Source organism: Megascapheus bottae, chromosome 6 (assembly GCF_031878675.1).
Source record: "Megascapheus bottae isolate mThoBot1 chromosome 6, mThoBot2.hap1, whole genome shotgun sequence".
Taxonomy (NCBI): domain Eukaryota; kingdom Metazoa; phylum Chordata; class Mammalia; order Rodentia; family Geomyidae; genus Megascapheus; species Megascapheus bottae.
Genome location: NC_143514.1, coordinates 25,285,762 through 25,300,356, shown reverse-complemented (window position 1 = coordinate 25,300,356; position 14,595 = coordinate 25,285,762). Strand labels below are relative to the sequence as shown.

General features: G+C 42.1%; 1 protein-coding gene across 1 annotated transcript in view; it reads left to right on the top strand.

Annotated features, from left to right (window-relative positions):
• Positions 1 to 10,027, top strand: part of Dnai3 (dynein axonemal intermediate chain 3) — a 61,898-nt gene extending 51,871 nt beyond the window's left edge. Inside the window, exons 20-23 of the mRNA XM_090334503.1 lie at positions 2,650 to 2,854; positions 4,589 to 4,680; positions 6,796 to 6,918; positions 9,775 to 10,027. Coding sequence (XP_090190629.1) covers positions 2,650 to 2,854; positions 4,589 to 4,680; positions 6,796 to 6,918; positions 9,775 to 9,900 — 546 coding nt within the window. The 3' untranslated portion in view covers positions 9,901 to 10,027. The remainder of the gene's footprint in view (positions 1 to 2,649; positions 2,855 to 4,588; positions 4,681 to 6,795; positions 6,919 to 9,774) is intronic.
• The last annotated feature ends 4,568 nt before the right edge of the window (positions 10,028 to 14,595 follow it).

Here is a 14,595-nt window from a genome sequence, read left to right as displayed (position 1 = left end):
GGATCAACGTTCAAAGCCAGCCGGACACTAAAAAAATAACGTGAGACTCTTATCTCCAAAACCTCTAGAAAATGGGAAGTGGGGCTTGGCTCAAGGGTAGGGCAATAGCCCTGAGCTGAAGAGCTCAGGGACAATGCCCAGGCTCAGGGGTTGGGTGGTAGCCTTGAGCTGAAAAGCTCAGGGACAACTCCTAGGCCAAGTTCAAGCCCCATGACCCACCAAAAAAAAAAAAAAAGGTAAAGTGTGTGTGTGTGTGTGTGTGTGTGTGTGTTTCACCGCTGGAGCATACATACTGATTCCTCTCTGCAGCTCTAACTTATTCTGATAAGAAAGAGAGAGGGGAGGAGGAAGGAGAGGAGGAAGGAAGGAAGGAATGAAAGAAGGAAGGTTGGTTGATTTGGCCTAGTGTTGGTAGTTCATGCCTATGGTCCTAGCTACTTAGGAGGCTGAGATCTGAGGATCATAGTCCAGGGCCAGTCCCCAGCAGGAAATTCTTTAAGACTAACTACCCAAAAGCTGAATATGGCATTGTGGCTCAAAGTAGTAGAACATTATCCTTGAACACAAACGCTCAGGGACAGAACCTAGACCCTAAGGTTTAAGCCCCAAGACTGACAAAGAAAAATGAAAAAGAATTATGTGTGTGAATATTTGTACAGATTTGTCATGAAAATTTGGGAAACTACAAACCCACCAAGAAATGGACTGTCAATGTACTTCTCTATGCTCTTTGTGTGTGTGTGTGTGTGTGTGTGTGTGTGTGTGTGTGTGTGTGTAGCAAGTTTCGTAGTTAAGAAAACAAAAAATCGGGCCAGGAGTTTGGCCTAGTGGTAGAGTGCTTGCCTAGCATGCATGAAGACCCCGGTTCCATTCCTCGGTACCACATATATATATAGAAGAAGCTAAAAGCCGTGCTGTGGCTCAAGTGGTAGAGCTCTAGCCTTGAGAAAGCCCAACGACAGTGCCCAGGCTCTGGCTCTGAGTTCAAGCCAGGACAGGCAAAAAAAAAAAAAAAAGCAAACAAAAAATCAACTCAGGCAAATTTGTCCAAAGATTATGCAATAGCCAAGAACCTGGTTCCTTGTAGAAACTGAATGAATTAGGAGAAGTGACCAGAAATTCTGATTGGCACCTCCCAGAAATCTAGAACTCTTCTCTGCCACAAGGAACATTTCTTCTCTGCCACCTTTCTGCTGGGGGCGGGAGGGATGCAGTAGAGGGAGGAGAGAGACAGCTGCATGGCTTAGATAAGTTCCTGCAGATGTAAGTGGACATTTGAAGCCCCTCCCAAAGTGAACACACTGCCTTGTAGTATATAGATTTAGAAGCCATCAGATATATTCATCTGAAGTTATGGATTGAGAATTGCTGTTGATTTGCAACACATAGCTCACAAATGGAACTGGCTAACTTTTCTAGCTTTATTGATAACCATAGATGTCTCTGTGGGAAACCAAATATCTGAAAGCAAAGTAAAAGTATAAGTGAAATTCCCTTCTAATCTTCTTGTGTCTAATGCTCATGAATTACAGAACCAGGCATTGATTTTGAAGCATTTGAATTATTAGTACCATTTAATGGGAATATTTGATCTTTTCAACAAATCAACTAAGACAAGAAACAAAACATATAGTTTACGAAAACAAATAGAAAAGAAAAGATTTTCCTTTTATAAACACCCTATAACACAGAAGTGGAAGTGTGGCTCAAGTGGCACAGTGTCCAGTTTGAGAGAAAGAAGCAAGAATGCAAGGCACTAAGTTCAAATTCCACTACTGGCATGATAGAGATGGACAGATAGATGGATGGATAGATAGATAGATAGATAGATAGATAGATAGATAGATAGATAGATAGATAGATAGAGGAAGTAAGATGGATAGATATATAGACAATAAGAGGAATTAAGAATTTCTAGAGGAATAAATTTGTTGTTAAAGGGCCTGGAGTTTGGGGCCGGGAGTTTGGCCTAGTGGTAGAGTGCTTGCCTAGCATGCACGAAGACCCGGGTTCGATTCCTCGGTACCACATACATAGCAAAAAGCCAGAAAGTGGTGCTGTGGCTCAAGTGGTAGAGCCCTAGCCTTGAGAAAAATCCAGGGACAGTGCTCAGGCCCTGAGCCCAAGCCCAGGACTGGCAAAAAAAAAAAAAGGGGGGGCCGGGAGTTTGGCCTAGTGGTTAAAGTGCTTGCCTAGCATGCATGAAGACCCGGGTTCGATTCCTCGGTACCACATACATAGAAAAAAGCCGGAAGTGGTGCTGAGGCTCAAGTGGTAGAGCTTTAGCCTTGAGAAAGTCCAAGGACAGTGCTCAGGCCCTGAGCTCAAGCCCAGGACTGGCAAAAAAAAAAAGGGCCTGGAGTTTGGCCTAATGGTAGGGTGCCTACTTAGCATACACGAAGACCTGGGTTCAATTTGTTGGTACCACATACATAGAAAAAAAGCCAGAAGTGGGCTGTGGCTCAAGTGGTAGAGCATTAGCCTTGAGAAGGCCCAAGGACAGTGCTCAGGCCCTGAGTTTAAGCCCCAGAACTGGCAAAAAAAAAGTTAATTAATCATAGCCATCTGGTTACCCCTACAGAAAACCACCACGAGTTTTTTTCAGGTAATAACGAAAGCTTTGATCGCTTTTTAAATTTCTGTTTAAAGACTGGACCCCTTCTTCAATCGTGCTGTGCACCTAAAAGGTACACCTCAGGACACTGGTCTCTGACAAGGCCCGGAGTTTTCTATATTGGCCGAGAAGATGGATATATAGATATCTGGGACATACTGGAGAAAACCCATGAACCAGCCCAGTCACAAAATATTTGCATAACGATGATCACCTATATCAAACCCTGGACCTATTCTGGTATATTAATTCTGATCAAATGAACTATATCATTTTGGGTAATTTGGGAACATTTTCACATTCTTCTAGAAAGCTGCAATGTTTTTTCTGAGAGTTCTGTTTTCCCCCACCCTTTCTTTCCCCTTCTTTTCTTTTCCCCTTCCCTGTCCTTCTTCCTTTTCTGTTCTTCTTTCCTCTTCTCTCTTGCTCTTAAACGTTGGCTACACCCTGAGCTTCTCTCTCTGTTTTGACTTCTCAACCATTATTTCAGGGGCTTGATGAGTGTGTTGGGCAGATGCTGACCTTGAACCACACACCAGAAACATCCTTTTTATCATCCCCAAGTCAGAGTGACTCCTGGATCTCTGCTGTTTCTTTTCCATAGAGAATCATTTTTATTTCTTTAACTTTTCATTGTAAGTCGGCTTTTTTTCAATATTCCATAATTTTGTAGTTCCTCTAGGGACATATCCAGTAATTCTCCTGAGATCAAGTGGTTCTCTGGGGTTCTATAGCTTTCTAAAATTTAATCTTCTCAAGCAATGCATGATAATAAGTGTGAAGGAAACATTGTTTCCTCTGTCTCAATTTTTCTACTCTACCCAAATTATACCTCCACTGTCAACCCAAAATGTTTTCTTAAAAAAGTTTCTCTTTGCTTGCAGATGTGAAACTGTCACTCTCTTCATTTCTCTCTCAGAAACAATAGATGTGGCCTGGCTGGTGGCTCATACCTATAATACTAGCTACATAGGAGGCTGAGTGAGATCTGAGAATCACAGTTTGAACTGAAGGTTATTTCCCATTAACCTCTCAAAAATTGCAAGTAGAGCTGTGACTCAAAGTGGTAAAGAGCTCACCTTGAGCAAAAAGCTCAGGGACAGCATCCAGGCCCTGAGTTCAAGCCCCACAACAACTACACAAAGGAACATTAGATGTAAAAGTTCTGCCTTGAAAGTTTCTAGAGTGTCACAGTCTAGTGACTGCCTAGTTGTATGTGTCCTCTAACTGTCTCTTTTCAATCTCTGCTACAAAACACTGTCTTTGCACCTATAAAAAGTTATGAGTGTGGCCTAGTGGTAGAGTGCTTGCCACAGAAAAAGCCAGAAGTTGTGCTGTGGTTCAAGTGATAGAGTGTTAGCCTTGAGAAAGCTCATAGACAGTGCCCAGGCCCTGAGTTCATGCTCTAGGATTGCCAAAAAAAAAAAAATTATGAATCCATGTTTGAGCAGTTTGGACCCTCTGAAAATGAGAATAGGGAAACATCTTCTAGGATGAGAGAGAAAATAACAATTCCGAAGCATTTTGCATAATTTCCCTTTGGAAATGCTGGCCCTGTGGGTTTGAGCCCCATGTGCATAATGGTATTTGGTAGCACTGGCTACGTTGGTGAACTGTGCCTTGTGATGTGTCTTAGACAATCTTTCCATGCTTCTCCTGGCTTCTCCCCAAGGCCAGCCATAGAGAGGCTGAGCTTCCTCCACGTTCCTTATACAGACACCAGCAGCACCTGGTTTCAATGGCAGTGATGCTGACTAAGACTCAGAGCACCAGCTGTCATCTCATTCCTTGGAAAAAATGACTACTTGACTACTTAAATGTTTCCATCAACCAGTCCTGTGCAAGGGACCAACTTTCCAAAAGCACTGAAACCACAGCAAGCCCTTTGGGAAACAACAAAACAAAACACATTTCGTATTGACCTTCCTAAATATCTATTTGCTGAATTTTCTCCCCATGTTTTCCATCTTTCAGCTAAGCAACAATTTGTAGCCATAGCTGATTATTATGGAACACTGCATATATTAGAAATTCCTTGGACATTAAGTCGCCCATCTGCCAATGAGGTCAGTAATTTTTAGCTTTGAGGATTTCTTACGAAGTCTGTTTAAGCCAGGTGTCAGTGACTCAATCCTGTAATTCTAGTTACTCGGAAGGCTAAGACCTGAGAATCACAGTTCAAAGACAGCCCAGGCAGGAAAATCTGTTGTCCAATTAACTATCAAAAAGCAATGGCATGGAGCTGTGGCTCAAGAAGTAGAGCGTTAGCAACAACAACAACAAAAAGCTCAGGCACAGAACCCAGTCCCTGTGTTCAAACCCCAGAACCAGGGGCGATGGGGGAGAGGGTCAGGAGGGGGCTACAGGGGAAAATATTTAAAATGGCAACATTTTGGAGGGTGGGAGTGTGGCCTAGTGGTAGTATGCTTGCCTAGCAGGCTCAAAGCCCTGGGTTCAATTCTTCAGAACCACATACACAGAAAAGCCTGAAGTGGCACTGTGGCTCAAGTGGCAGAGTGCTTGCCTTGAGCCAAAAGTGTCCAAGGACAGTGCTCAGGCCCTGAGTTCAAGCCCCAGAACTGGCAAAAATTAAAAATAAAATGGCAACATTTTTGCTTTATAAGAGCACAAAAGATTTATGTAGTCAAAAATTAGAAGATACAAGACAGAGTGTGATGGCTTATACCTGTAATCCCTATTTAGGAGGCAAAAATTGGGAGTCTCACAGGGTAAGGCCAGCCTGGACAAAAAGTTCTCAAGACTCTCAATTAAAAAAAAAAAATCCTTGCACTCTAGTGCATGTGAGTCATCACAGCTACAAGTGAGTTATAGGCCAGGAAGATCATGGTCCGTGGCAAAAATAAACTAATAACCATGAGACCCCAGGTATAGAGTAAAGTAAAACAAAAAGGGCTTGAGGGTGTGTCTCACATGGCAGGACACTTGAGATCAATCCTCAATACTACCAAAGGGAAAGGAGGGGGAGATGTATTAGTATTTGTGTTGTGTGAATTAGTTTGAAGATAGAAAAGCCAAATATAAGCTGGGAAGAAAACCAAGTAAATGAAGCCCAGATTCTGAGAAAAGAACTTATTTGGGGATTCATAATTATGCTATTTTTAGGTTGTAACTGAATTATAGATCCATTTCAAGGTCCCTCCCTGAGGGGGCCAGTTAAGATTTTTCTATCTTTCCCTCATCCTCTCACCCCCTTTTCCTCCTGCCTAAGAGTTCAAGTAATGTAAATAACGATGTTAGAACAAGATCAATGAATAAAAATCCTTAAGTTTGTATACAACCCACATTAAATATATACATTGCAATCTCTTACAAGTCTCAATGCCAGCCTGGAAACTAGCAAGCAACATGTTTTCCTCTCAAACCTCTAGTTGTCTTCCGCCAAGGTGGCTGGCTGGCTGGCTCTGGGCTTCTATTCTTATGCCTGTGTGCTAGGCCCTCCAGGGGGTCAGGAATCCTGAACCAGTCTGTAGCTAGTCCCTGTGGGGATCTCCATTGACATTCTCATTTGGGGTTTTCCAAGTTTAGGTGAATACGTAGGAAGAAAGAAAGGGAAGGGAAGAGTAATTTTGATTTCAAAATTACAGTTTTTCCAGCTTTCTCCTACCAATTTTATTCCTGGAAATTTCCAAGTCACAACTAGCTAAATTTAAGCACAGTGCTTTCCCTGCTTCCCAAAAGGAGCTAGCTTCTTTGGTAGTTGGGGCCTGTGAATAGAATTTCCAAATCACACACACACACGATTAGAAGTACTTCAAGTAAGCCAGTGGCTCATGCCTGTAGACCTCGCTACTCAGCAGGCTGAGATCTGAAGATTGCAGCGCAAAGCCAGCCCAGGCAGGAAAGGCCATAAGACTTATCACCCATTAACCACCAAAAAACTGGAGCTGTGGCTCAAAGTGTTAGAGCACTATCCTTGAGCATAAAAGCTCAGAGACAGCATCCAGGCCCTGAGTTCAAACCCCAGCACCAGCAAAAGGGGAAAAAAGTGACTTCAAGTATATAAAGCTACCCATGATTAGAAAGAGGTAGTAGGTAACAGTTGGTAGATGGGGAAGGAGATGACCTGTCTAATTACAAGCAGCAGGGATTGGAACAAAGCTTTGTGATGGCCCCGGGGAAGGGGAAGGCATTTCTGTATGTCACCTGCCTGTTTCCAACAGTTATCCAGCGTTAACTACTACTTCGAAAGAGAACTGAAGCATCTGGAATATGTGCAGCAGCGCAAAGATATTCGTGAGAAAGAAAGGAGAGACATGGAGCTAGAAATGGAGAAGAAAAAAACTGTAAGTTAAAAGTTCAGCAAAGCAACTTACTGTCCCCTTCTGCAATAGTAATGAGCCTGTCTTCGGGTTCTGTACATGTTCACATTCTTCACTTTTTTAAATTGTATTTTATTATCGAGGTGATGTATAGAGGGGTTACAGTTACATTTGTCAGGTGCATTTGTGGGTGCATTACTTTTTGAACATTGATACTCCTTCCCATGTTTCTCTCCCACTTTTCTCCCCTAGCTTTTTGGTTGGTTTTGTGCCAATCCTGGGGCTTTACTCAAGGCCTAAGAACTGTCCTTGAGCTTTTGTGCTCAAGGCTAGTTCTGTATTACATTAGAGTCATAGCTCTATTTCTAGCTTTTTGGTGGTTTAACTGGAGATAAGAATCTCCTGTACTTTCCTTCCCTGGGCTGTGAACTTTGTCCATCACAGCTCAGCCTCTTGATGCCCAGGTGTTCTCTTATCTTTATTAGTGAAGAGAGTATTTGATTATTTTTAGCTCACCAACTGTATGAACTACCAGTTCAGTGAGATTCAACCCTACTCAAGTTTCAATAATGTACAGTCATTTCAAAGTGTTTTTTTAATACACCTACAGTAAGTCAAAAGTTCAATGTCTGCATTCTATAGCATTTTCATAGGTAATGAATAAGGCATTTATGCTGGCAATACTAAAAGACTAATACTACAGGGATCAAAGCCCTGCTCTGCCACTTAGAGGCTATGAGATCCATAATAATGTTCCAGTCTTGGCTGAGCTTTAAGAGCTACCATCAATGACAACTAAAAATCTAGAAAATCTACCCGACACATAGTCAACAGTCATCAAATGGGAGCTATCATAACTCTAATTCTCGACGGGTCAGTCATGAGTCTTACCGTAAGGTAGCATACTGCTGCTGTGGAGCATTTTTTAAAAAAGGAGAACTGGGGACAGGATGCATGAACTCTCAACCCAACCTCCCATTTCTCTGCTTCTTGTTATTTAATATATATATAATATACAATATACAAGTATATATAATATATTAATTATATATAGGTGTATGTAAGTCCTGGGATGGTGTTGTGTTTTCTTACCCACTACAGATTGGCTTTAAATATTCTGTAAATTTAGTTCTCTCATCCTAACTTGAGATCATATCAGTTATGTTTCTCTTCTGCCCACCCTTCCTTTAGCCTCCTGTCTTCATCGTTCCATCATGGAACCCTCTGGTCTACAAATATACCCCCAATGGGAGGCTGGGAGTTTGGCCTAGTGGTGTAGTGCTTGCTTAGCATGCACGAAGACCTGGGTTTGATTCCTTGGTACCACATACTTAGAAAAGGCCAGAAGTGGTGCTGAGGTTCAAGTGGTAGAGCTCTAGCCTTGAGGAAAATCCAAGGACAGTGCTCAGGCCCCGAGCTTAAGCCCAGGACTGGCAAAAAAAAAAAAAAATGACTACTAGGTCTCCACTAAAAGCATCAGTGTGTGGAATATTGTGTAATATACCAGGTTCATAAATAGATTAATGTTATCACTTGTCAATAAATACTAATTGCTGCAGTAAGAGCAAGAGAACTCTTTTCAAAAGCAATGTTCAATTAATTTTTCATTGTGTCACATGGCTACAAACAAATTGGTCTTCATTGTTCAGTTTTGGGGTGGAGGGCTTTGTTTTCCACACTTACAAATTATGGCTGACATTTTGGATGATATTCTTGCCCTCTGTGAATTTATGCATAATTGTTACTGATATTAAATCCCATCCATAGCAACAGCTCCTAGCTATCATGTCAGGGGACTGTGAATAACCTAAGGGAGAATTTGCATAGGAAGTACTTTTTCAGATGATTGAGAATTAAAATAGTGCTACCTTAAAACTCTGTTATGCTTTCTTTCCAAAACTTTTCCAACTCCCTGTTGTGTTCCATTGAACACAATACCTTCTTTTAAGTACAGCTGCTATTTACATAATTTCCCCTGGAACTAAACCATGGATAAAGGACTGAGTTGAAACAGGCTCCTCTGTTGCATTTGGAACATGAAAAAGGTCACTAAGGAAAAACAATTAGTGTTAATCAAAATTGTCTCCATAGGAAGGGGGTGGGGAAGAACCGTCATTTTCAGAACCTCAGAATATTGTGATAGGGATTAAGTGAGTTGAAATATTTATAGTGTTTTACCAGCAACTGGCACATGGAAAGTGCTAGCAAAGGTTCATTATTAGAGTCATTGCAGAGAGTGAGAGGATCACACAGGCCTGCATCAGGGTTGGTCTTTGTGAGTCCTCTAGGTGCCAGGCTAAGGCCATCACCTCAGACCTCGGGGAAATCAAAACCCCCACCCCACAAACATCAGCTCATCTCTTAATAAGAGGACAACAGTAATTACAGCTCAAACAACACAGAGGATAGAAAAACTTCCAGTTGGAATTACAGCTGAAAACCAAAACTGGGGAAGCTAGCCATTGGCGTTATGAACTCACAAACTCCCCATCTACATGGGACTAAGAAGAGAGCTATTCAAAACAGTTCTGCAGCCTCCACTCAGTGACAAGTCCATCAGGTCACTAAAGGAAGGCAAAGCTGTGGGGAAGAAGACTGAAGGAGGGTGGCTATTCTCCTCTCCCTCCCTTGGTCCCTTCCTCTCTCCCTTTTTCCTTTCCTTTCTCCTGGTGAGAAGTATCAGAGATAGCCCCTCCCTGACACAACACTGCCCTTCTAACATTCCTGGCTCTCAAAAACTTCTCTCTCAGTCTCCCAATAGATACATAGATAGATGATAGATAGATAGATAGATAGATAGATAGATAGATAGATAGATAGATAGATAAACTTCTCACCTATCAGTGATTTATACGACTGTCTTACTTTGTTTCTCCCTAGAGAGTATATACGAAGTCAAAAGAACAAATGGAAGCTGAGGTGAAATTGGATTATGAGAGTTATTTGGAATTGGAAAAGGCAGTTCTTATCAGTCTTGGCCTAATAAAAGTCACAGAGAAGGTCTAATACAAGGATGTGTAATAGAGTTTTTGAATGGGGCATTTGGGGAGACTTCTACATAGATGATTGTACTTTTCATTCATTATTTTTATGCAAGGTGAACTATCAAATTCAACATGTATGTTTATTTGTAAGTATAGTTGTTTATTTCACTACTAATAAAATATTTGAATGGTAACAGTATGATTTATTTCCGTTTTGTACTAAGTATGTACCGGATTTTGTGTCAAATGATGTTAAAGTCTTTAATAAGAGGATTTCATTTTCCTATAGTACTACAGAAATTTCCACATCTCTTCAGACCTGGTGTTTGTCATTCACTCACAAACTGAATTGGAAATCTAACTCTACTCTGACCATCATGTTGCTTTTGGCCAACTATCAGAAAATGTGCTTCCCCTGAGCCACTGCAAAAATTGTAATCTTGTTCTAAACAAATCAAGATAGATACTTTTTTGTATGTGTGTGCCAGTCTTGGGGCTTGAACTCAGGACCTAGACACTCTCACTGAGCATTTTTGTTCAAGGCTAACATTCCACTGCTTGAGTCACAGCTCTACTTCTGGCTTTTTGGTGGTTGACTGGAGATAAGAATCTTGTAGAGTTGCGCTGGGAGTTTGGCCTAGTGGTTAAAGTGCTTGCCTAGCATGCATGAAGACCCGGGTTCGAATCCTCAGTACCACATATAGAAAAAAGCCGGAAGTGGTGCTGAGACTCAAGTGGTAGAGCTCTATCCTTGAGAAAGTCCAAGGACAGTGCTCAGGTCCTGAGCTCAAGCCCAGGACTGGCAAAAAAAAAAAGAATCTTGTAGAGTTGTCTGCCAGAGCTGGCTTTAAACCATGGCCTTCAGATCTCAGCCTCTTAAGTTGAATCACAGGCAACCAGCCAGATAGAAACAGTTCTTAAAAGAATAAAACATGAGGGCCTGGAGTTTGGCCTAGTGGTAGAGTGCTTGCTTAGAATGCACAAAGACCCAGGTTCGATTCCTTGGTACCACATACATAGAAAAAAGCCAGAAGTGGTGTTGAGGCTCAAGTGGTATGAGAAAGTCCAAGGACAGTGCTCGGCCCTGAGCTCAAACCCAGGATTGGCAAAAAGTAAATAAATAAATAAATAAATAAATATAACATGATCTGGAGTTGTGGCTTTAGTGGTAGAGTGCTTGCCTAGCCTGCAGGAAGGAAGCCCTGAGTTCGATTCCTCAGTACTACACACTGGAAAAAGCCAGAGGTGGTGCTCTGGCTCAAAGTGGGAGAGCATTAGCCTTGAGCTGAACAGGTCATGGACAGCACCCAGGCCCAGAATGTTCAAGCCCCACAACCAAAAAAAAAAAGAACAAAACATGAAGACCAAGGTGGGTTTATCCAAGAGCTATAAAGCTAATTAACAGTAGAAAATGAACCACTTGTTCATCACCTGTATAAAAACTAAGAAAAATAAATAAATAATTAAATCTCACAATTAAAAATAAAGAAAATAAACCAGCAATAGGCTAAAGGAAGACATTGTGATTCCAGGTAGATTCAGACTACTGAATAGCTAGGATGCCTGACTCCCATCTAGTAGTTTTAAACAGAGTCAGAAGTTGCCATTCTTCTGCACCCAGTGCTTCCTCAGCTTCCTGGATCATTCAGAGTCTGAGCCAAAGGTTTTACTGCACCCTCCAAATCCTCCTGTGCCCAGGCTCTCCTTCGTGCCACCACCTGGGTCTCCCAACCCATTCTCCCTTCCTATCATGGAGGCCCAGTCATGCTGGCTTCCTATTCACCAAACATGCCATGCAGCCTCCCACCCAAGGACGTTCTCACTTTCTGTAGGGCTTTCACTTGCAAAAATACATTATGTACCTGCTATATGCAAGGGGTGGCCAATGATGGTGACACTGGAGCAAAGAGCTGAAGGGAGTGAGGGATTCATCCTGTAGTTTTCTAGAAGTGTGTTCCATTATCCAGTCCCAAATCCCTTGGTGCAGTGGCTGGGAGCCAAGGAAACAGATAGTGTTGTGACTGTGAACCACAAAATGCTACCAGCGGCTGAACACACTGTTGTCTCAGCCTAAAGCAATGGGTATTGACTAAGTGTCTGGCTCAGGATTACTAAGAAAAGAGCTTAGTATAGTAACCAGCATAGAGTAAGCAGTAAATACATGTTATTATCCTGCCTAATGTACAAACACAAAATGATTGTAACATTCTTGTTATAGAAACTAAACAGAGGGTTTTCCATGTTTCTGGTGTGCTAGTTGTCAGGAGATGATATATTTCTTCCTTTTGTCCTTATAATCTTGGTTTTACTGGACACCAGCCTGTGTCCAATCACTGCCGGGGTCCCATTGGCAATCAGAGCCTGTTATGTTGAGATCTCATCACTCTTCATTATCAGGTATCTCAGACTTGTGCAGTGTGTTTAGGTGCTCCAGGACTACTGGGATAAAGGTAGAGTAGCTGATGTTCAAAAGCAAGTTGATAACCAGCAAGTACTCAAGAGCTACAGCTGTTTATCAAGGGAAAATGGTGCTGGGTTGATGCTCTGGGTTCAAGTCTAGTAAGTAGCAATTACTAGGTAAGACTGGATGTACAAGGGGTTGACTGTGGGGGGCAGGAAGCAGGAGAAATAAAGAAGAACCTCACGATCTCATATTAATTTGTACCTGGGAAAGGATGCAGGGAATGTGAAGGATCCAAAGGAAACCCTCAAGCCCGCCAGCCGGCAGGGTTTTAATTACACACTGTACTTCTCTTTAACACCAAGACCGGAACTCCAACAAATTCATAAACCCATGCGATGCATTTTCTCTGAGGCTCTTTTACAAACCCTTTCTCTAGTCCAGGCCCTCCATTTGAAGGACAAGAAACATGCTGAAAATCCCAGCAAAAAACACAGCTGAGACCACGCTAGGAAGTAACCCACTTGTAAGAGAAATTGTGGACCCATTGAACAAGAAGTAGAAAACGGAGTTAGCTATCGGGTCTCCTTCCAATCTCCATAGTCCTGCCCTCCTCCTTACAGCCTATTCCCCTCAAGTGGACTAGGTCAAGTTCATCTTTTCCTGTCAGTCCTTTACTCTGGCCTATAGCCAGACTAGTGAAAAGCAAAAAGCTTTAGGGGCTAAAAGACCTGTGTCCAAAGTTCAGAGTTCATTGCTACACTGTCCTCTCTCAGTTACTCTGACTGGAAAATGAGGCTTAATCACACCTACCCAGCCTCATCCCAATACAGTGCCAAGATCTGGCAAGGTTGGCACTTATTAAATGCTGCCTCCAATTCTTTCTCAGGTACATGTATACTCAACCAGAGAAATGACAGCATTTCTCTGTTCTTTGGTCCTCATATGTGTCTTTAACATTTTTGTTACCATTAACAATGGGAATGTCGGCTGGGAGATGGCCTAGTGGGAGAGTGTTTGCCTACCATGCACTGCCCTGGGTTCGCTTCTTCCGTACCACATACATAGAAAAAAAATGGAAGTGGTGCTATGGCCCTGAGTGGTAGAAAGCCCAAGGAAAGTGCTCAGGCCCTGAATTCAAGCCCTGGGACTGGCAACAACAAACAAAACCAAACAAACACCCAATAGGAATGTCTTCTACTCTTCATTGTGACAGACTGCATACCTGGCTTAGTGCTGGGGCTTTGATTGTTTTAACCTACAAATGTAGGATGTAGTATTTACTTTTTGAATTGGTGCTTTCTTGTTTGCAGAACTTAAAATGCTACTCTAAAAGTTCCAGTAATGTTTGACTACTTGGATTAAATTTAATGATCATTCATCCAGCTCTACAAATTGCTTTTGACTCACCAAGAAATGCATAATTAAACCAGCCTATTTTCAAGTCCTCAGATAAACACATCCTCTGTGGGCACTTGAGCAGAGAAAGCAATTCATTCCCAAGGACAGGGCCCATGGGCTCTCCCCCAGCTCTGCTAAGCCACCACTGTAAATAATTAACATCTCCCAGTGCCCTTGAACCCCAGAGCGGCTGCCCAGGGCAGGAAGTTCTACAGAGCGGCTGCCCAGGGCAGGAAGTTCTACCGTTGCTAGGCTGCCATTGCCAAGCCAGACACTATGTAACAGCTAGGTCCCCATGAGGAAATTAAATCTCTCAGTGAAAGGCAGATTAAAGCCTGTCTGATGAATTCACTTCTTGCATGGCTGATGAGTTGTTTGAGAGTCATGGGCTCGTGTAAAACAACTGCACACCATCAAAATAGAATTCCTACCCGTAACCCCTCTGTATAGATTATATTCAGAATAAAATAAACTGCCAAAAAAAAGAATTCCATACACCAACCAAACCAACCGTGGAAGTTTACTGAGGAAAAGATGTGTTTTTCTTTTAAAAGTACAATTGCTTTCAAATGTTTTATATTGTTGTTCACAAACACAACTTGGAAAAATATGCAGTGAGTCTAGCAAATCAAAGAATATACTCGTGGATGGTAATAATAATACTAAACACTAAACTGCTATGGATACGAGTGCACTCAGGTCATCAAAGTAAGTCCATATATATACTGTAGCATAGTCTGTGTGTGTATGTGTGTGTGTTTGTGTGTGTGCATGAGCGTGCATGCACACATGTTCATGCATGAGTTCTAGGGCTTAAACTCAGGACTTGGGTACTGTCCCTGGGCTGTATTTTTGCTTAAGGGTCTAGCACTCTACCACTTCTAGTTTATTGGTGGTTAATTGGAGATAAGAAGT